Genomic DNA, 24721 nt, shown 5'->3' with positions numbered 1-24721 from the left:
TCCAAATATGTTAAGGGGCGTGACATTTCCATCACATGTTTAAAGTATTTGGGACAATCACGAATTAAAAGGCGATTAATATTAAACCGATAAATAACCCATTAACCGGCCCTATATTACATCTCAACATTTCTTCAGGATAAAAGGAAAACTGATTCTTGAAATAAGAACAGAAGAGCAAATGTTCCTTTTTCCTCACATGGAAGGAAAAACACATCAAAACCAGTGCAATCAGACAAAAGAACGGTGACTGATTTCAGCCATTTATGCGCGACAGAGCTCTCTCCATCAAAGCAGCAAGCAAACTTCTCTCTCAGACTTCACACTGGAGTGAGAGTGCTGCTAAATGCTTTAGCGCAGAGTTATGGAAGGATACAGGGGGCCGGTGAGCTAGAAGAGAAAGAGAGAGAGTTGCGGCCAGAAACTCAATAAGCTGACATTTGAATTGCAGGCAAATGAGGCCCTAAACAAGGCTGAAATGGCTGGATTAGAAATTCAGATTGATAGGCCTGTCTGGAGCCATTCGGAGGGCCTCCCCTGGTGCACCCTGGGAAGTCCGTACTTTCTGTAGGAAGGCGATTTTTTTGAGAAGAGCCAATTTAGCAAAGTCCATACGTGAGCGAGCGGAGAAGAGATTTGCATCACAGTGAGCATGCTGAGTGAGAAAGAATATCCATCGCAAATGAGAAGCGAAAATGTAAGCCTGCGTTTACCTAAAGTCACATTTGGTTTTGAGCATTCACATTCAATAGTTTATTCCCAGAATGCCTCCCTATTCGAATGCACACAAACCAAAATGAATGTGGGATAGAATATATTGGACTGAATTTTTATAGACCCTCGGCATACATAAAATCGATCACGGAAACTACTTCCACTTAGAAACAAGACTTGAAAGGGGGGGGATTAAGTAATCAGACTATGTAAAGAGAGTTTGTGCATTGTTCGATCAGCTGCACTATACAGCGTGAAAGAAACCTGTGGACCTTTAGAAAGTGTCACGTTTAAAAGACGAGTATGAACTATGAGCCATTTCGAAGCAAAACTAGCTGTGAAAAATTAATTGGTGAAAATTAAAAACTATAATTAGTCCTTGAATTTATCCATCATGGCACTAAGCAGCATGAATGGTCATTCCATCAAAGAGAGAGAGCGGGAGGAAAGAAAAACTCCCTGGTGAGTTGAGGCTAGAAGACAAACATGAAGCCGCCTTAATCAGTTAAACTTGGGGCGGTAATTTAAATTTGGCTCAATCAATAAGGCTGTCTCTGAACAGCAACCTCTCGTCAATAAAACACGACTGATGTTGAGAGGAACCAAATTGCTGGAATCTAAATAACGAAGGCATTCTGAAATATTTTCTGACCTTGATGAGCCGATCAAAATATAATTTTAATGCATTATGCTGATTAAAAATTCCACCACGTTTAATTACAAACATCAAGTGCCAGGACACCCACAACATATCAGCTGAGCAATAAAGTTCACACAAACGATAAAATTACTATCTACAGTAAGCTAAAAAGGTCTCAGAAATACGAGACGAGACGCTAATTATTTACGGCTCTTGTGAAATTTACACCGTGTTTTAGACCTACGTGAATGTGGTTTGTGACCTGTACATAATTGTGCAAAATTCTTAGGCATGTTACTATTTTCACCCGAAAAAATGGTTTTAAGCCAGTTATTTATATATGTTGCTGAAGCATGTTAGTAGGAAATATCAGTTTACATTTACAAACATTCATTTTTGCCTTTAATTGTAATAATCCAGTGAGATTTTTGAGGGCACAAGAATCTGACAACAGCCAGTATGATCCGGACTGAGATCTCACCATCACCGAGTCCGTCGGTGATCACATGAAGAAACAGAAAAAAATTAGACATACTAAATTCAGAAGAACGGTGGCAATGTCTCCAAGACGCTTGAAGAAACCTTCCTGCAAAGCTACAGTACTGTGAAAAGTTGTGAAAAGGCACTTGTGTAAAAATGCTGTAAAGTGAGGATGCTTTCAAAAAATAATGTCATAAATAGATTTCATTTATCAATAAACTTCTAACTAAATCAAATCAATATTTGGTGTGACCACCCTTTGTGTTTAAAACAGTTTTTGTCCTATAGGTACATTTGCACATAGTTTTTCAGGTAGCTTTCTAGGAAGGTTTCTTCAAGCATCTTGGAGACATTGCCACAGTTCTTCTGGATTTAATCCGTCTCAGTTTTTTTCTGTTTCTTCATGTGATCATGGATGGACCCTATGATGGTGAAATGAGATCTCTGTGCGGAGCATACCAGCTGTTGTCAGACTCTTTGTGCATACAAAAATCTCACTGGATTATTACAATTAATGGCAAAATGAACGTTTGGACTGATATTTCCCATTGACATACTACAGCAAAAGATATAAATAACTGACTGGCTTAAAACCATTTTTGGGGGTGAAAATACTAACGTGCCTAAGACTTCTGAACAGTACTGTATATCATATTCTATTCAGTTTTCTCCCCACATTATACTCTGTAAGAGTAAGACTAGGGGTTCATATGTATCCTCATACACAAACAAACACTCATCCCTGCATAACTGCCTGAAGGCTAAGAAGCTGTGCCTGTGGGTTGGAGTAGTATGGTGCGGAAAATGTTTTAAAGTTGTAAAAAAAAAAAAAAGCCTGCGGGGAGACCTGGAGAACCATACTGTGATTAACACACTTGTATGCATGTACATACATTGGACAAACAAGCACCACACATTTATTCACACTCAAAAATACAAGTCAAAGCAATGGCTCAGAGGGTAATGAGTTAAGTGTACGTCGACATATAAAACAGCTGCTGTTCTTGTTCAGACCAGAGTTTAAATCATGCTTGGGTTATGTTCTCAGAGATACAGCATGCTAAGAAATGCAGGTGCGTCCTCTTGTCTTGTCACTCGCTCTGTTTGGCCCTCTTCTATCTTCTCCCCCCTCTTGAACCAAACTTTGAAGACTTTAAATAGTCTCTCTCACTTTAAATAGAAAAACTCACTCTCTCCAAGTCATTTTCAATCATTCATGATAACTGGATAAAAACTAGGCAATTTCATAAAGGTTTCGCTCAAAACATTTTTTATTCATTTTCATGAAACAAATTTCCCAATATTTCCAGGTTTTTCATGACCTTGAAACCCAATTATAATTTTCATTTTACTGACATATGGAATAAATTCCTTGCGAAAGGCGTGGTCACATTAGCAAAACAAATTTTGCAGGTAAAGAAGGTCCATTGTACATTATCAATAGTGTAGTGATGCATGAAGCACTGCTTACTCAGAATTCACTTCCAAACTAAGCAGCCTTATACTGGTAGTAAACGTGGTGAATTTGCACGTTCAAAGTTTAACAAACTTAAATATGTGAAATCCAATGTTTCGCATAAAGCATCCCTCATTACTATTGAGATGACTGCATTTTGCCTGTGGAATTTCATTGTACGAAGGTATAAGTGACCGCACACTAATAATATAAATTATACAAGCCAGTGTTACAGACGGATTCAAACTTGGAACTTGTCTTTAACTATTCATTAAATGAACCAGTTCATAAGAGTAATTTGTTATGAAGTCATCCAAACGAAGTTCTGGATGACATTCTCTCCTCTTATCTTTCTCATTTCTTTCATCTCACCACATCCCAATCTCTGTGAATTAGTTGTTTAATTAAAATCATTAATCATTTCAGCTTAAACATCTTACTGCTTCTGTTCAGACCAACAAATACATTAAACTTAATTAAATGGGTGGGGGAAACAATTAAAAGGTAGGCATGTCCTTTATGCTAGTTGATGCAGACCTCAAATTAAAAGAAAAGATTTGATTCAAGTAACACGGATGCAGGAAACGTGCCAGGGGTGTTTGAAAAAGATGGAATGAAACCATTGTCAGTGAAGATGAATAGGAAGAAGGATCTGCAAAGAGAAGAAGATAGGGCAGCGGAGAGGTCTGATCTCACGATGTGTCCAACCGGTCCAGTTTTATTGGCTGTGCTCTCTGAAAGATGTCACAAAGCCAAGGCTCAAAACCTCTCCACTTGGCTCAAGAAGTCACTCGCTATTGTGTGTCTGACAAAATAACAAATTTGAAGCCTTAAACCTGAAGGTCAGTTTTAATACAATATCTAAAACCAATTTCCACCTGTTTGTCAGTGCCATTTATCACCTTCATTTAATACAATTATATCTCCTACACAAATGCCTCGGCTCAGCAAGAGAAAGTAAGAGGGCATGGGTGTGTGCGTGTGTTCACTGGTTCTGTGTCCTGAGGGGGCAGGTGAGGGTTGAGGGTGCGAGTCCTCATTCGAAAGAAGTGGGAATTACTTTGGGCAACTCGCGCAACAAGACAAAGTGTGAGGGTGAGACAGAGAGAGAAAAGGAAAAACCTGATAATAGATGCAAAAAAAAACCTGCACACAAGTCAAAACAAAAGCTGCTAGCCCAAATCAGGAGTGAGAGATTGGCTGACCCCTAAGAGGAGGAGGTGTGGGATCTGCATTCACAAGCAGAAATGGGTTGCAAGGGGCAAGACAATGAAGAGAATGGAAAGAAACAACTGATAATCTGAAGAAAAATGAACAGCACAGACAAACATATACTTTCCTGAAGCAAAGAAAAGGCTGCCTTGATAATTGCTTGTCAGTCAGAGAATTAAATTAGGCATTCTCATCTAATATAATGAAATGTATTGGTGACAAAAATGTCCTTAATTTTCTCACCAGCACGAATATTGGTTGCTTTCTGCTAAACGCAAAGGGATGAAAATGTGGCTGCTGAAAAAACAAATACTCCATGTGTCATCCAAGAAGATAAAAAGGCCTATAGGGCTGGAAAAGTAGGAGGGTGAGTAACTGATGACAGAATTTGCCGTTTTAAGACAGACAAGTTTTAAGAGAGGAAGGTGTTTTCGTCGGGAGTCTTGTCTTAATTCTAAGACTTCAATGGGTAAGTAGATCAAATAACACTTAAAATGATGATCAGCACACAAAGAATATCAACTGGTTTCTTTTATTAAATTTTAAGTCAGTGAGATGTTTTAATGTTTCATATGCTCACTATGGCTGCATTTATTGGATCAAAAATGCAGTAAATATTTTGAAATATAATAATGATGTATAATATGTAGGGGTGTGGGGGGGGTCGATTCACATATGAATCGCGATTCTATATTCTGCCAATTCACATCGATTCAAATTTAAAAAAAAAATATTCTTAAGTGTTACTTTTTAAATGTCAATGTACTACTTAAAATGATATAATTAAACAATTATTAAATCACAATAAGCCATGAAAAAGGACTCAATATGATGCTCATGCTGACACACAGCCGAAGCGTGCACAGATGTTGCCTCTCAGATAAATGCAATCCCGAATTTAGTTCTCTTTCACAGCTTATTGCACTTGAACAGTCAAAATTACATACAATTATGTCAAATTCACATCGCATGGAATAGTCGCATAAACACAGCCCAACATGAACATAAACAGTTAAGAGAAAATCACATGTGTAACAGTATATTAGATCCATTAATTTGTTCTTAAAGGGACAGCAGCCTAACAAACTGTTGCCATTGGTTTTAATAATGTTAATACATTAAAAAAAATCACTCTGCTTTTGACTGAATCACTTTAGTATCTTTATTATTAATTAATTTATATTTAATTAATACAGTGAATACTATATTGTGTTTTTTTTTTTACATTTGATAATTCAATTGCTGTAGTATTTCTTAAGATATGTCAAATAAAACTATAGGCTACAGTACCTGAAAAAGCTGTTTATTTTAAAAAAATGGGAAGGAAAAAAACTAAATAAATTTCAAGTTTTACAATTAATTCAGTGAGATTTGTTTTTCTTCTAGATCTATTAAATGGTCTATCACAGTCAAATAAGACAATAAACAAAACAGTAAACTACAATCAAATCTATACATATATGGAATTGAAATTTGAATCAAAATTGAGAATCAATTTAATCGAATCGTGACCTCAAGAATCGTTATGAATCAAATTGTGAGGTACCAAAAGATTCCCACCCCAAATAATATGTATAGCATGTAATTTTTTACAGTGTTGGAAAAGCTGAATTTTCATCAGTCATTTCTCCAGTCTTTAGTGTCACATGATCCTTCAGAAATCATTCTAATACACTGATTTGCTGCTCAAGAAACATTTATTATTATCAATGTTGAAAAGAGTTGTGCTGCTTAATTTAGTAGAATGCGTGATACATTATCAGAATTCTTTGATGAATAAAAAGTTCAAAAGAACAAAATTATTTTAAATAGAAATCTTTTCTAATATTTTAAATCTTTACTTTCAACTGCCAACCAATTTAATGCGACATTGCTGAATAAAATGTCTTTAAAAATGTTTTTGAAAGATAGTGTATATTAAGAAAATATCAAATAAAAACAAATGTATGATCTAGTGGCTTCAGTGACAATTTAGAGGTAAAAGTTCTCTGTCTTCCTCTATGGAGGACAGTTTGATGGGGCATGACTGACTGAACCATGGGCCAGTGCAGGAGGGAAGAGCATGGGCAGTGTGTCTCTGGGGGTAAACCACAGGCCCGTTGAGCTCTGTGGAGAGTGACAGTCACTGAGCCAACTCACCGCCTTCACCTACAACAGCACAGCTAAACATGCTCACTGGAGAAAGAAGGAATGTTTCCAGCAAGTGCTCTGACCAGTACATTCGTATCCAGAACGAACACGCTGTACGCATGCAGGGAGTAGAGGCACTGGGATGAAAATAAAGGAGGGCAATCTGCTCACAACCAAGTGAGACTCAATAACGGGCTATTAGACAAATTGTTACTGACAGCACGTATGAAGATGAGGCCATGCTGTATTACGCTGTAACAGTTTTATTCTCCTCTAAAGTTTTGTAATGAAAATAGATTTGACAAAACTCAAACCAAGTATTCAAATCCTGATCATCTGGTGCATGTCAACAATAATCGCTCCTCTTTCTAATATGTTAAATGTGTCCTATGTTAGCTATCAATAGCTGTGTTTACATGGACCCTAACAATTGGATTGTAATCAGACTACTAGCACAGTTGGAATAAAAAGAGTCACATGTAACCATGTCAGTCAAAATAAATAGGCCAAAACCAATTGAAATTTCATTTGGATTGTAAGGGGTGGTTTAAACCTTTAGTAATCCAATCAAGAAGACATGTAAACACTTGATCGGATTGAAACCCGAAACTGGAAAGTACTGTGCATGTGCAATGACGTAGAAATGGCATAATGACGTTTAACTAAGGAACGAGCTGTTGTTGTTGTTGAATGAAGTGTCATAAATGGGTCACATCATTATAAAATTCTCCTTCCACTGATTGTCTGTGAAGTGGAGCAAGACAACGTCCCAACAGTCCTTGTTTCGGACTCATCTACAGATGCCTTGTTTTGGGGACGGGAATGGTAATTTTTACTGCTTGATAAATATAAGCAGCACGGCACAACGGTTCATGTGTTTGTCGTTTTCGAATTAGTAACAAAAATTTAAGAAAAGAAGCAATGTAGGACAATAGTATGTGCAAACAGCAGGAAACTCTGTAGTATTATTTATGCAGTGTGTGTGTGTGTGTGTGTGTGTGTGTGTGTGTGTGTGTGTGTATATATATATATGTCAAAAAAAAAAAACTGATTAGAAGCTTGACATATAAATGCGCACATTAACCCAATCACTTTATTTAGCGTTCAGGTAACATTATATTTGGATTCATGAATCGGAATTGATTAATTCCAATTGAAACAAAAGGTGTCCATGTAAATGTAGATAATTATAATAAAACATATTTAGAAATAACACACAGGTCTGATTGACACCAGTTCAGCAATTCCCCACACCCAAATGTTCTACACATAGTCATGATCATTGACCAATGAATTTTCATGATCATGATTCATGACTCCTACTCAGTCTTTAATATGACTGGATTAGGATTTGTATAATGCCATTTTATAAAGACTGCACTAAAAATGAGCAATTTCTAGCCAAATAAATAATATAGAACTAAGGATACACTTTTTTAAATGTGATCAATAACACTAACTATTCAGCAAGAATGAATTAAGTTGAACAAATTGAAAGTAAAACATTTGTAATCTTACAAAATATTAATATTTCCAATAAATGCTATTCTATCTATTCATCAAAAAAATCCTGAAAAAAACAATATCAGGTGTTTACACAAAAATATTAAGCAGCACAACTGTTTTTAACATTGATAATAATAAATGTTCTTGAGCACAAAATCAGCATATTAGAATTATTTCTGAATGATCATGTGACACTGAAGACTAGAGTCATGATGCTGTAAAATTCAGATCTGCCATGACAGGAATAAATAAATTACATTCTAAAATATATTAAAACACAACAGTTATTTTAAACTGTAATGAATTTCACAATATTATTTTACTGCAGCAATGGTAAGCATAAGAGACTTCAAGCTTTTGAACGGTAGAGTAGATAGAACATTTTGAAAAAAATTGACTGGAAGTATCTGTGACTTTTCCATGACCTTTTAAGAATTTATATGACTTTTCCAATCCTGGAAATCCCACTTTTGAAATCCCCTGGTTTTCCAGGGATGTGGGAAGCCTGTAAATTCTATTCAATTTAACCCTCAGGGACTGGTCCTACTTAAATCAATATTTAAACCATGACCCCTTAAGAAGTAAAACATGTAGCCTTTCGAAAGTATTGGTTAAACTATGTCTATAACATCATTTTTTACTAGATCATCCCCCCCCCCCCCCCCCCCCAAACAAAAACCAACAACAGACTGCAGATGGCAGAGGAAAAAGACGAGAAAGACAGCAAAAGACAATCAAGCACACTGCCAACCAAATAATGTGGATATACATTAAAGGAACAGTTCACCCAAAAATGAAAATTCTTTCATTTATTACTCTCTCATGTCTTTTCCAAAGCCCTAAGACTTTCGTTCATCTTCAGAACACAAATGAAGATCTTTTTGATGAAATCTGAGAGCTTTCTATCCCTCCATAGACAGCTACGCAACTGACACTGATACTGAATTGAGCGGTTTAGTCTCATAGCTTTACATGATGAACAGAATTAATTAAGGCTTTTATTCACATATAAACTTTCATCAACTCACACGGAAGCTCAAGCATGTTCGCTTGATGTGCGAGAACCAATGATGTTCATTCCCATGTGTTACGCAGCACGTTTGAGCTTCTGCAAGAACCAATGAGGTCTGTTCTCGTGCATCATGCAAGTATGGTTGAGCTTCTGTTTATGTTTGCTTGTCAATGTTTATATGTGAATAAAAGCCTAAATTCAATCTGTTCAACATATATGATGATCGAGTCTCTTCAGAAAATGTGGACTAAAGCGCTCAATTCATATGGATTAGTTTTACGATTACTTTGTGAACTTTTTGAAGCGTCAAATTGTCAGTTGCATTGGAAGGGTTCCGGATATTATAATGAGCTTAAAGAGGTTTGAAGGGACATTAGTAGCCCAGCACACCCAACGTTTTGAAGAAACATTAAAGTTAGCTAAAATCAGCTGGTTTTACTCATCAGCAGACATGCAAGGATATCTGCACCTGCAGATTCCACAGAATTCTGCAGAATTCAAATGCTCATCATTCAAAAAGTTCTGCAGTACATCTGACTCTTGCATAATTACTTATTACTTTTACAGGGTATATACAGGAATTATGGAGTTAAACGTAATACCTTTTAAGACCTTTTTAAGACTTTACATACATTTTGAGAACTCATCGCCACTTCAAGTTTTAACCTGTTACATCGGCAACACTTTAACTTGCATTTAAACATAGCAGTGAGTGTAGTGCAGTCAGTCAGTGAGCGCGGTAACAAATGACGTCAAATCTAGCAGGATTCCATAAACTACACAGTAGTTCGCCTATTCGCCTACTATTCGCCTACGCAATGATTAAAAGGCAAACTTTAGCATACAACCTCTTTGGACAAATGAAAAGATGATACAACATTTAATACTTAGGAAAATAGCATTTAAGACTTTTAAATACTTTTTAAAGGCCTTAATTTTCTCTAAATTGATTTATCAACGGTTAATACTTTAAGACCCCGTGGACACTGGACACCCTGTTTCAATTTATTAATCTGAAAGTTTAACACTACTAGAGATGAGGAAAATGTAAATGCAATAAAAAAGAAAGATTCTTAAATGATTCTGAATCAATCCACAAAAAAAAAAAATGAATAATATAAAGATTTAAATGAATTTTGTGAATAAAGTTTGCACATCTAATCATTTATTTATTTTTTAAAGTTGTATATTCCAAATTTTTTAACTGCATTGTTACCTCACACACAAAAAAAATACTTATTGATATTCAACATATACTTGTAGACAACTTCCTTTGTTTTTGTCTCCTCGTTTTTCGCTCTCAGTCACTCCTCTAAGAATCGTTTCTCTCCCCTACCGTTCCTTTAAATAAATGTCTTGCACATTTTCACCCATCATAGAGGAAAAACTAACGGGTCTTTCAGAAAGCATGGTAGAGGGAAAGTAGGAACAGACGAAGGAGTGACAGTGGGCCAATAAAAAGCTCCCTCTCTCTCTCTCCCTCTCTCTCTCTGAAATAACTTGTGCAGAAACTTTTTTTTTTTTCATCCTGGTTCCTGGAGAGAATTGGCAGCCCATTTTATTGGACCCAAGGGAAATTACATGCTTTATATTCCATCTCCCCACACATGTCAGGACAAGAGCACATCTGTCCAGAGTTGACAGTGGGATGAATAGAAGGGGAGAAAAAGAGCAAGGGCGGTGAGAGACAGAGAAAGGGAGAAAGAGAGAGGGGAGATGAAAGTGCTGATCTCTGAACATGGAAGAACTGTGATGTTTATGCGATATCAATAGTTGTTTCAAAAGCTAGAGAGCCTAAATGCAGATGTAAACAGAGTCTAAAACATTTTGTAGTACGTTTTCGTAGAGTAGACAGTCGATGAATTAAAAAAAAAAAACACACAAATGACCACCTACTCCCTGCTTACTGACCTAATGTGTAAACATTATGGGAAACATGCTAGCCAGACAGGATTTAAATTTTGTCGGTTTCCAAATTTGGTTTGAAGATGAAAAAGCAAACACAATGTTCTCTCACCATTCCTGATTTCAAACACGCACTCACAGTGTTCAGCATGGTCTTGCAGCTATCAGAGCAAAGTTGCTGTTTATTCATATTTTTCCGTCGTCTCCTTTCACGTTCATATGCAAACGTGCAAGCTTATTTCATCTATTAGATCAAAAGATCCGAAAAGGCCCATTCATTTACTCACCCATATACCCTCCCCTCAAAGAATCAGGACAGAAGTGGTCAAAAGTTCTCAAAAGAGAATAGAGGTTAAAACACCAGGTGTAAATGGGAATGTGTCTCCCTCGTCAACCTGTGATCCGATCAACCAAAATGCATCTTAACACCAGGTGTAAACAGGGTCACAAAGGCAGTTCAAAACAGCAGGAAGCAATTATGTTGCCTTTTAAAGGAGTCATGAACTGAGAAATAAAAATTTCCTTGAGGTTTTGACATATAAGAGGTCATCATATTATAAGAATATCCTGAAAGTTTCAGACCTGAAAACTTCCTTGTTATTCCAAAATCATAAGAGCTTTTATTGTTGCCAGACCCAGCGTACGACTCGTCCTGGAATGTGCCTCTTTATGACGTAATAAGGTAGTCAAAGACCACCTCTGCAGAAGAAAATCAACTTTGGCCCTGCCCACTGGCATTAGTGAGATGAGGAAGAAAGAGCAGCACAGGGTAACTCACTGGACTAAAAATAACATTACCTTCCAAAGGATCCTAATGCTAGAAATGTGGATATTTATTTTCAACAATGTGAATGTCTCAGTTGAACATTAGGCTATCTATTCGTATTAGGTACATTTCACTGGATTCTTTGGTAAATCAATCCGCAAACCCGGCGCTGGCTTTGCAGGATTTTACGATATGGACTCGACAGTATTGCCACAATGTGCAAGTAACCCTGTTCATTCTAATGCCTGATCTGTGACCAGTGATTTCTGATGTAATGATTCATGTAGCTACAGTCAGATGTTCTTTGTCCTGTCAGTAAATCAAATAAGTGGCTAAACGGTCAACTTCAAATTGTTTCTCTTAGTAGGATGTAAATAATCTGTTATTTAACTAGATAGATAGAGAGAGAGATAGATAGAGAGAGATAGATAGAGAGAGATAGATAGAGATAGAGATAGATAGAGAGATAGAGAGATAGAGAGAGAGATAGATAGAGAGAGAGAGAGAGAGAGAGAGAGAGATAGATAGATAGATAGATAGATAGATAGATAGATAGATAGATAGATAGATAGATAGATAGATAGATAGATAGATAGATAGATAGATAGATAGATAGATAGATAGATAGATAGATAGATAGATAGATAGATAGATAGATAGATAGATCAAAGAATGCTCCGTTTACAATTGCTGTAGCTGTCAATCAAACAGACTGAGTTCTGGACTCGCACCAAAACTTCTGTAATAATCAACAAATCTCTTATTTACATTGCGTTTGCACTGCTGGTTATGATGAAGGCATTCATTAGTGTGCAGAAATCGAGTTGCAATGAAGAGATCGCTGCGTGCATGTCTGTGATCGGCTACAATACTCATCACTGCAACCTTTCATGGCACGATCTTAGTATAATGCCATAGATCTAATTGTAATGCTATAATTATCACTTTTCACTAGTAGTTAACATTGAGAGCTGTAATAGTAAAAACATGCTAAAAGTTTGAGAGAGTTTCACATGTAATACTAGCTATTTCATATGCAAAGCTGTTGGCCAATCACAGCAGTGGGCATTTACACTGAGGTCTCACAGCAGACACGCCCCTTCAAACAGAGCATGCAAATTAGAGGGCTAAAATAACAAAAATGTCTTTTATTTCCAAATTATGCCAATTTTTTAAGTAAAAATCATACTAACATTATGTGTGCACCCCAGGAAACATTATGAAACAATAAAACAATGCAATTCATGACCCCTTTAAATTACCTTCATGTGAAAAAGTCTAAGACAGGACATAATGCTTAATGACAGCTTAATGAAAAATGTCATCCAATATCAGAACAAGAGAAAAACTTAGATAAAACATTCCAAATCAGGATCTAACAGGATATTTTTGTTAAGAATGGCATGTACTAGGGATGCTCCAGCAGATTGGTATTGGCCGATAAGCACAACAAAACACTCGATCGGTAGTCACTAAATTTGGCAGATCTCACAAACTGATAGCAATTTGATGGAGTAAAACTGTAAAAAGTTGGCGCCGATGCGCATGTAAACAATAGACAGATAAGGGTTTGTGCCATGTTCTGCTTTGTAACTCGTGAAACATTAGCAAGCCATAGTATATCGGACATCTTTATTTAGAGCAGGTTGTCTCAATTCAAACAAGCCCACACACATGCTTAGATCTTGAGAAAATCCTCATGGAGTGACATGACATGCTGCTTGGCTAAAGCTATAGGACTTCCGGGATCAGATCACGTCTTTAAAACTTTAAAAAAGTTTAACCAATGGAAACTGGATCTCTGGTATGGTACGTAGGGACGATGTGTAGAGACCAATCAGACGCCATTTTAGAGCTGGAGCGCGTCTGGATTGGGATGATCGCTCCAATAATCAGGTCTTGATTTAACGTGCACCACAGAATAGGAGCGCACACAGCTGAAATAGCGCAGGAAGATAATCACTCTCTACCAGGAACTTATTACATGAAATTCTAAATATTTGTATGCTTTATTGTTGCGTTTACACATGTAGGTAGCTCATGATGACAAGAAATTAGTAGTCAGTATTGGCTGAAAAAATTCTGATCGGAGCATCAGTAGCATGTACTGTGCAGCAAGATGATAATTGGGTAAAGGGTGTAAACATATAAATGGAAAAGATTACCATTCATCCATGCCCTGTCCTCGTTTGGGTCATCCCATTCAATATTTAACCAGTCACAGTCGGTGGAGCGCAATGAGGCCTGCTAAATCAGAACAGGTGTCTTTTCAAAATCATTTAGCATTCTGCTGTGATGGGAGGATGAACTCCTGAACTGATAAAAAAAAGGAGTGAAGGAGGAGTGAAAATCAATGTCCCTCACAATGGCACATGCAGGTAATGGAAACATCACTCACTCGTCCAATCAGACGCCTTGCCTGAGCAGAAGAGGATGTATGGGTATGAATTAAATTAGGCCCCCCAAAATATTCTCAGTGCTCATGCCCCATACACACGATCCCTCATCTCTCATCCGTTGTAAGGAGGAGAGCGAGAATATTAGTGCAAATCAAACATCAGCCAAGCAAAGGATGGCCAACCTCACCCACACAATCACAAAACCCATCAAGCTCATCATTACCAACCGCACACATACAGAAAACAGAGACACACACACACACACACAGCTGTTGCAAAACTGTTCATTTCAACGTAGTGACAACAGAATGTCTATTTGTAATTAAAACGAAACTAAGAACTGTCTAACTGTAAAGGACTGTCTCAACTCTACAAGTAAAACAGCAAACAGGACAATGCATAAAACAAAGAACATTTATCAACATGTCACCAGCATTCAGCTTAAATCACTATGATTGATGTTTACTCCATTGATAAAAAGAATCCTAGATATCAAGCTGGAGAAAAAAAAAATGTAATTTATTTATTTATTAAAAATATCATGTGTGATGTTTTTTTTATCCTTCTTCAAGTCTGAGTGGATTCCCAAGGGTACAACATCTCATTCTTTTGACATGAAGGACCTTGTACATCAGCTAACAGATTCAAACATTGGCAGTTACAATTGTCACCTTTTTGGGCACAGGTTAAACGCTCAATTTGACTTGAACGCTCGAACATTCGCTTCGATCACATCAGTCTAGTTTTTTTGGTTTATGTAAGCCAGTTGATACAATTTGAAAGAAAGGAAAAAACTATATTTAGCACAAAAAACAGTCATCTCTAGGGAAGCACTATTATAGATAATTATTTGTAAATAATACGTAGGGCTGCAACAACTAATCGATAAAATTGATTATAATTGATAATGAAAATCATCGACAACAAATGCCATTATCAATTAGTCGCGTCTCCCCACTGTGCAAGGAAAACTTCCACCAGTCGTGTCAAATGACAGCGCTGAATAACGCATTTCTATGTAAAAAATGCATCTAAAGATAGTGGAGGAAACGGAGTGAGCTTTTGCGGGATGCATGAAGGCTCGTCCTGACAGACTGCGTTAAACTTCGAACTTTACTGAATGAGCGCCAGCACGCGGATGCACATCAAACAGACGGGACGCGAAAGGAAAACAATAAAAATTCAGAGCAAAAAAATTTAAATCATTTTGATGAAATATCTGTTGTTGGACATTAAATTTAGGTTTAAAAGTCCACATGTAATTCAAGAATTTTATGAGAGTGGTAACAGTAAAGGGATAACAGCGTGTAATTGCATTAATGTAAGACATTTCTTACATTTACAGGAAAATGACAGTCAAGTCAAGTCACATTTATTTATATAGTGCTTTTTACAATGCAGATTGTTTCAAAGCAGCTTTACAGATTATTATAGGAAAATAATGCAACAAAGTTTGTTTCTAGAAGAAAAGAGTGTCACAGTCCAGCTTAAGTAAGTTCAGTGATATTTCATTTTGACAGTAACAGGTTACTGTGTCCAGAGTGAAGGTGTGTGTTCCTGCAGAACATTCCTCTTATCTGTTACCACCGAGTTTGTGTTTTTGTTTATCTTTATTATTATATTCATTTTTAATGTAGGGATTTAAACTAAAAATATTTAAAATTTTGTGGGGGAAAAAGCTTCAGGCATACCAATGGTTTAACACCATTGTCATTGGCCAATGCCAATATGGTCACCAATCTTGTGCATACCTTGCCCAAAATTAACAATAAGAAGCATCAGTGCATCTTAGAATGGAGTAGTTTTCTTAGCCTCTAAGGAAAAGAATAAAATAAGGTGGTGACATACATGGTAAAATAACTTCCATTGTGAACCAATATCAGCCTTGGCTGCATGTGAATATCAACATCCAGACGTTCCAACAGGGAATTGCAGAGAGAGACCGGTGGGAATCCTAGTTATAATAAAATACGATATGTCCGTTGTCATTAGGGAATTGTCATGGCCTTCTCTCTCTTGCATCTTATTGAAGATAGAAGATCACAGTAATGAGTCTACATGGATCAGTCATGTTAAAAGAATTACTCTTCCCTCCCTAATGTGAAATACTCATGGTCCTCCCAACCTAAATCTAAACGAAAAAAAAAAAAACACCATGTCAAAATAATGTGCATTTCCACACTGTTGAGCATTTGCAAATTAGCTTTTTAGCAATAAATCAACATTTACTATAGTCTTTGCTTCCTCACACTTATCTTGTTTTATTCATCCCACAACAGTGACCTATAAGAACAAAACACTGCAGGCTTTCATCAGCATAGCTGAATAAAACAGCTTTGTGTCATACTCTAGTCAGACAATGCCAAAAATACAAATTAAAAAAAGATTGAATTGTTTGGAGAAGTTTTAACCTTGTGGAGGAACAAATGAAAAGGTGCCAGGTGTGAGTAATGTTCGGGCTAGACTCCTCATGCAAGGTCGGACATTGCTCTCCGATTGTGGATCATTCCACCAGCGACGTTCCCGGCCATAACAAACAGCTGCATGTGCCAGAACAACGTTCAGGGTGCTAATAGAAATCATGACATTTCATGAATTATGCCAATAAAGAATGCAGCACTGATGAAAACAGTTTAACACCGACTCTCCTGCTCGAACATGCTCTCGTCTTTCTCTCTCTTCTCCATCATCACAGATGAGGTTTATTTTTCCATCCATAGTCTTTGAAATTGGACACACTGCTTAGTGCAGTCTGTCAATTTAACTTTAACTGCCTGTAATAACTTTATCTGCAAGCACACACTGGGTCTCTATCCCACTTATCTATTGGATTTTTTTGTTATCGGAATTAGGAAAATGTTTCAGATGAAAAGGACACTGAACAAAAATGGGTGTCCTAAAGCAACGCACTCATGGTGCTTCTAGGGTCACGTTCTCAAATGAATTAGACCATGTCTTGTTATGAGTCTGTGCTCAGAATAGAAAGCAAGTGATTCTAGTCCCCCAAGTATTCCATAGCTAAAAAAACAACAATTTTGCCTAGTCACTTAGGCCTATTTGAAATGTGTAGGCTTTAATGTATTCTAAAAAGCAAGTCTTTAAAAATTCTAAAAGCCACAATAAAGCAAAATAAATTAAAAATTAAAAAAATTAAATTAAACAAAATATATGTGTGTATATATATATATATATATATATATATATATATATATATATATATATATATATATATATATATATATATATATATATATATATATATATATATATAGGGCCGGGACTCGATTAAAAAAATTAATCTAATTAATTAGAGGCTTTGTAATGAATTAATCAAAATTAATCGCATTTTAATTGCATATAAATTAGGGCTGTCAATCAATTAAAAATTTTAATATAATTAATTGCATACTCTGTGATTAATTAATCTAATCTTTGCTGTGAAAGTATTAAATATTTCAATTCAAATGAATCAATGAATAATCAGCATTAGTGACATTAAAGTTCAAAAACTCTTTTATTATTATTTTCACTGTTCAAATAATTGAACATTATTATTAATAATTGTGTTGAACATGTTATTGAAATAATGTTCAAATGTTCAAAGGGTGAGCATTGAAATAATTGTGCCTAGCAAATAATCATCTGTAATCATCAATAATCAGCAAATTTTCATCTGTTTTAGAAAGTATTTTTAGACTTTTGTTTTTTCAGAATAAAACTTGTTTTACAATCTTGAGCATGTGTTATATTTTTATTAAATGTGTTTAATTAAGCCATTGCTGCAAGTAATTTGACGGTTAACAATAGTTATCGTCTCCCTCCCTCATTTTACAATCGAATGGTGGCTAGAACGGCTCCAGGTTCAAAGGTCAATACGGAATGGATTAATCTGCGTTATTTTTTTTAACGCGTTATTTTTTCTCAGATTAATTAATCGAAATTAACGCGTTATTGTCACAGCCCTAATATATATATATATATATATATATATATATATATATATATATATATATATATATATATAAAATCTCCAAGGACAACAGAATGACATCAACAGTAACAACACCATGATAATAAAATATGCATTTCCTCTCCTATCTACCGTATTCTCCTCTACACTTTCAACCATCGCCTGCAGCATTCCGTCTCTCTGTGTAAACTGCATTTAAAACTATGCTGTAAAAATAGAGTAGTTTTAATGGTCACCCAAAAAAAAGAAAAAAGGGAAAGCGTATTCAAAAAACTATTCACAAATTGTTTATCATCTTCACCCTCCTGGAGAGGCCTCTCTGTCATGTTTGCAGTACAAATGCAGGCAAACAGCAGGAGAGCTCGTCGCAAAAGGCATCAAACAATTAAGAAGTAGGAGGGAAAACCTGGGGCGACGTGGCAATCGGTAATAGTAATACATATTAATAAATATGAAATCGCAGCACTCCGCTGAGTTACACACCGTCGGGCAAATGTCAGAGGTCAGATGTGGTAGGTGGCCAGGCTGAATAGTTCAATGTGTGTGTTTGAGTATTCAGCAGGCTGCAATATCAAGCTGGCTTGTCAAGTTTGAGATGTAAGAAAGCTTTTACGAATGCCTTCCAGTGGAAAAGTGTTTGTGCAACCTGAGCAGGTTTCTACAAAAGACACAGCAGCAAAAATATCCTGCTAAATTACATGTCAGAGAGAAAGAGGAAAACTTTGATACAAGAAAACTTGACTAACATTATATATTAAAATAAATGCTACAAAACTCCTTTACGTGAGTACCTGACTGGGTTGCTGGTGAGTGACACTCTGAGGGAGTCCAGACAGGCAAACAGTCTCTCATCGGTGGCGCCACCTTTCAGCTCAATCAGAAACTCCTGAGGAGAGATTTGACTGCTGCTCCTCAAACTACCCTGTCAGAGAACAATGGAGAGAAAATACTATTAGATGGTCACAAACATTGAAACACTGTTTTGTAGATTTCAGTTTTTCCCTATTCAGGTAGACTGGAGCTCTACTTGCATGATTGGAAATTGCTACCTGGGGCAGTACCTAGAGGGCTGCAGAGTGGACTTGCCTTAAAATAAGATTACATTATGTTTTTTTACAAATTTAAAGGCTCAACGTGTGGTTTGAAAAAAAAAATCAATGAATGAACAACAAATTCCTAAATTTCCTCTGAAAAGAAAATATTTTTCCGACTTAGTCTGAAAATTAGATTTATTATAATTTGTAGGCTATTGAATATTGATCATCTTCTTCAAACTTATTTTATTAGTTTGAAAGGCTTTAATTTTTTGGAGAAGCCAGCAAATAAACATGCCAAAAAGTGCGGCTGTCGCTTGCCAAATTTGAGATTAAGAGCTCCTAGAATTGACAAACAAAAATGCACAAAGATTTCTGCCTATTCAATTACTGACTTAACAAAACTGCAATTACTAGAATTAGTTGGCAAAACTTGTACTAAAACAAATATTGCATATTGCAAAATGAACATTAGTGAACATTCTTATTCTAACGTTTTATTTGTGTATTAAACAATGTGGAAAAAAGGAAAACGAGGAGAAGGATAATGAGAAGTAGAAAAAAGGAGGAAGAGAAGTAGTAGAAGGAGAAGGAGAAAAAGGAAAAGGAGAAGAGGGAGGAAAATGAGGAGGAAAGGGAGGGAAAGGAGGAGGAAAAGGAGAAGGAAAAGGAGAAGGAGAATAAGAAAGATAAAGAGGAAAAGGAGGAATGACAACAACAAACAACAGTAAGAAAAACAAGAACAAAAATTAGTAAACCTCCACACCTCCCAATGTCATATAAATCCTGTGACATAGATCTAACAGAGACAATAATAATTTTTTCTTCTATTTTTGTCATTGTTTGTGGTTCTTGAAGACACTGCATGTTAATGAGGAAAATAATTATGTGTGATTTATCTTTAAGATTTTTTTTCACTGAACATGCATGCCTTTGCTTGCTTCCACATATTTAGACATTTTTCAAGTAATCTTGCACACAGTGGGTGGGTGACAGACTGGTATTGAATACTCATTTGCAAAGTCACAGTTTCGGTTCATATGTCACCAGTAGTGGTGCACAGTTAGATTCATTTAAGGCCAAAACGATACTGATATTTCAAACTCAAGGTCAATCACAAAGAAGCACTTTAGGATATTTCACATGCATTAAGGCTTATAGGAACACTATAGAAGTCAAACTAGTAAAAACCATGCAGCATCACACACGTCGCAAATGCATTAAAAAACAAGAGAAATGCAAATACTAGCTTCAAAATAGATCATTATGGTCTATGATTGCTCTTGAGGGTTTGTTTAGGTTAGTAAAGCAAATCACTAAGAATGAAGTAGTTTAGGGGGAGGGAACGCTCAAAACTGCAACAGCAGGATAAACTGTCACTCATTTTCAAGTACAGTCAAGATTTAAATTTCCATTTTTCTTTTAGTGTGCTTTCAGACTTGGTTTGATTATCTGGTCTGAACCAGAGTTCAATTGCATTCGACAGCGTTCACATAACCCAAACAAACCAAACTCAAACGTCAATCAAACCCAGGCGCGCACCAAAAGTGCTAGTGTGAAAGCACCCTTAGTCAATGAACTCTTCTGGGCTGCCATTTAGCCATTCAAGATAATTACCGTAATTACCTATACATTCATACTACTCACAATTCAATTGGATTTAATACTTACATTTCAAATGTGTTGTTAGAAATGACCAGCAGAGTTTGGTTATTTACAGGAGACGTTTCACCTCTAGTGTATGTTGGGCGGTGGGGTTTGTGTCAGCTACCATTATGTAATATCTCTATCTCTATCTCTATCTCTATCTCTATCTCTATCTCTATCTCTATCTCTATCTCTATCTCTATCTCTATCTCTATCTCTATCTCTATCTCTATCTCTATCTCTATCTCTTTTTCTAACCAGGAATTGTTGATTCTTGTAGCCAGGACACAAACATTGCCAGTGGGAGACAGACACGGTCAGCAGCAGCAGCAGGTCATAACACCACAGGATCAGCCCTCCTTACCCTACCCATGATGCATTGGGCCTGTGGGCTGCTGCCCTGACTGTCCCCTCCACAGGAGACGGAGGTCTTTATCATCACATACAAGAGATACAGCTGCTTCCAGTGAAAGACTCTCCGCCCATCCCATGTTCTCTTTCTTTACTGTCCTGTCCTTCCTTTATAGTTCTCCCTTTATCATCATGGTGACTGCTTTTTGTAACTTGAGGAAAGCAAACATTGTCTTTTTTGCTTCCTGTCCACTCAATAGCTAAATCTTCAGCAAATCCCAGGCAAAATATCAACCCCACACAACATATTTGGGATTTTACAAGAGATTCTGGCTGTTTGTGTTTAGAAGAAAAAAAAAGAGAGAGAGACAAAGGAAAATCGTTTTGTTTATCTCTACAGAACCATCTTGTCTGGGCTACTTCACATAATGAGAGTTTCCTTGAAAACCTGGATTTTAAATGTGTTCTGCATAGTTTATCCCGTTACTCCCGTCCCGATAATAAAAAATAAATAACACTAAAAATCTCAGACAACAAAAGATAAAAGTGTCGGATAAGGGCGATGCTCATTCAGGATCAAGCCTGCTCTTTGAAACCTGCATTATCCAAACAAATCTTTACACATGAATATGGCTCGCAGCAACAACATCAAACAAAGAAAGTTTCACATTAAGCAGCCAAGTCATGATCTCACAGCAGAAGCTCCAATCACCTGGTGGCGTCTTCTGTCAGGAATCACAGGAGCGAAGGTAAACATCCTAGAGCATGCCCTGGGTCACGGATCGACCTGTCTGCTTAGTGCTGAACCCTCCGAGCCTGACAACAGGCCAATTAGATCAACTCTGCACAGGTTATGACATTAATAAACCATGAAGCCAAGTTTCCTTAGGTAATTGTAGCTATCACTCCCCTTAAGGTACTGCGAACCTGATTCTCATTAGTTAGTGGTGTCATTTAGCGGACAGTTTCATACAAAGTGACTTACAGTAGACTAATTGAGGAGACAGTCCCAGTGAAGCAACCAGGGTTAAGTGTCATGCTCAAGGGCAAAATAGTGATCTACGTAACATCAACAATTCCTAGGTCCCTAGTGGGGCAGCAAACCAGCATCCTGTGCGCTAACAAGCTCAGATCTGAAAGTATTAAGCTTGCGCTTTCCTACTCTCAATCACATTTCATAGTCGTCTAGACCAGGGATTTTCAATCTTTAAGGCCGGGACACACCAAGCATTTCTTACAGCAAGCATGAGGAGCAAATCCACTATAACTTTAGAAATACTGCTGCTATTGTGCCACGTAATATAGTTTTAACCCCTTTAAACCCAAAGATCACCAGCGGCCCTAGATTATTGTTGTTCAACATTCACAGACTCCAGCTTCGATATTTGACCACTGTTTATGATAAAACTTGGTTGCAGTGACAATTTCTTAATTTATGTCAGGAGTGCAAAATAAATCAACCTGTAATTCTTGATATTTTGAATAGAATAACACGCATTCATATTCAGTGGTAAATGATTGTGATTTTAAAGTTTGTTTGTTTTTTTATAACAGGTTTACATGTGAAATTCTAAGCAAGTGCAGCAATTCTTATAAAAGGCTATAAATAACATTTCAACAACATAAGTTATTGCAAATACTCGTTGGTGGTTTAAAGTGAGTTAAGTAAAAGCAAAGGATTAATCGTATAAATTGTCTGATGTGGAGATAATAGTTGTGGCTCAGGTGCAGTTATATTTCACGATGCATTTTGTCAAAAGAATTTCACTTAAGTTCATAAGAAAAGTTTTGTTTTGTTTTCTAGAAAGACTATTTATAATAGGTGGATAAATTATTATTGGGATCAAAGCGATGTGGATGGGAAAGCCACAATGCCAAAATAAAGGCTAATAGCCTTAGAAAAAATAATAATAAAATGGAGCAACACCATCGGTGCTCGATGATAAAATGATAAAAGAGTAATGAAGATTAGGTCTCATTCTTGACAGAGGTGTGAAAGGATTGTTGAACAATCGAAACATAAATGGAGCAGTTTGCCACACCAGATATAAACTGCAAGGCAGCTGCCTTTTATAAAAACAGCCATGATAAGGTCTTAGAAAATTCATAGTTTTAGAGATAATATTCTCAGAGAGAGCGAGAGCGAGAGCGAGAGCAAGAAAGAAAGAAAGCAAGAAAGCAAGAAAGCAAGAAAGAAAGAAAGCAAGAAAGAAAGAAAGCAAGAAAGCAAGAAAGAAAGAAAGAAAGAAAGAAAGAAAGAAAGAAAGAAAGAAAGAAAGAAAGAAAGAAAGAAAGAAAGAAAGAAAGAAAGAAAGCCCTGTGTCTAGTCTGTATTGGCTTGGCTTGCATGAGATATCATTATATATTCTGAACAGTTAAATAGAAGATATTAATGTTCTGCCATTTGAGCATGAATAGACTGAACTTGAAAACTTTGTTAGATGATTTGTTTGTTCTAATAAAATGATTTTGGCAAGCTCAAGCCATCCCCTGCTTTTCCTGTCTGCTCTGTCCTCTGCAATATTGTCTATAATTACATGCAAGCGGAAAAAAGCAGCGCATAAGCAAATGTCAGACATGCTTAGGGAATTGATCATCCATTTAAAGGACAGGTCACAAATGCCTCTAAAATGCCAGAGCCTCTCCCATCCAATCAGGGTGGAGAGCATCTGAGGGCATAAAAAAAAAAGCATCATCAAAATGTCCCATCAACCTGTTCAACTTCCTGTGGTTGTGATAATTAACAGTGTGTTATGGTCAAATGTCACAACACTGAGTTTGAGTCAAAAAAAAAAGTCTTGGAATTGACGATGCCTTATCCGCCACTGATCCACAGATGATGATGATGATGATGATGATGATGATGATGGGGATAACGAAGAATATTTGGATATTTTTGGGAGAAAAAAACAGTTCTAAACTCAAGTGGCAATTTCTAAGAAATGTAATTGTTGGTGTCATGTCGATTTCATACATTCAAAAAGAAATTAAATAATACTATACAAATTAAAATAATTAAAAATAAATTTTGCATTTGAATAGACTTGAGTGTACATATCCTAATCATTACTTCCAAACAAGTTTTCAAAAATATTTTGTACACCCATGCAGAGTTAATATATTTGTTAAGGTAACAAAAAAATTAAAAAGCACTTTGATTTGGACAAAAATAATAAATATTAATAATAATAATAATAATAATAATATTTTAAAACAAAACTGCTTAACTGCATTTTCCCCAAGATTAAATAATAAAAAGAAAAGTTATCACTAAAGATTCTAAAAGCTTTTGTTTTCATCTTTGACCAAGAATCACATCACTGACCCCTGTGTCTAATAGCAATCTCAACATGTGAGAACTGTGAGTTTTTCCACAACAAGGGAATGTACAGTTCCCCAGAATGTGGTGAAAAGGGCCAGTCCTCAAGGATGTCAGTGTGTGCATGAGTTCTTGCTGCGTGCTGCACATTTGATTTCACTGCTCGAGTCCTATGGGAGC

General features: G+C 36.4%; 1 protein-coding gene across 2 annotated transcripts in view; it reads right to left on the bottom strand.

Annotated features, from left to right (window-relative positions):
• diaph3 (diaphanous-related formin 3) overlaps positions 1–24721 on the bottom strand; it is a 323176-nt gene that overhangs the window by 222901 nt on the left and 75554 nt on the right. For both annotated transcript variants that reach the window (XM_079856725.1, XM_079856726.1), the window contains one exon: positions 18982–19112. In XM_079856725.1, the coding sequence (XP_079712851.1) occupies positions 18982–19112 (131 nt within the window). The remainder of the gene's footprint in view (positions 1–18981; positions 19113–24721) is intronic.

This window comes from Squalius cephalus (assembly GCF_949319135.1).
Source record: "Squalius cephalus genome assembly, chromosome: 22".
Classification (NCBI taxonomy): Eukaryota; Metazoa; Chordata; class Actinopteri; order Cypriniformes; family Leuciscidae; genus Squalius; species Squalius cephalus.
Note: the sequence above shows the minus strand (reverse complement) of the source record. Positions and strands in the feature narration are given on the sequence as shown.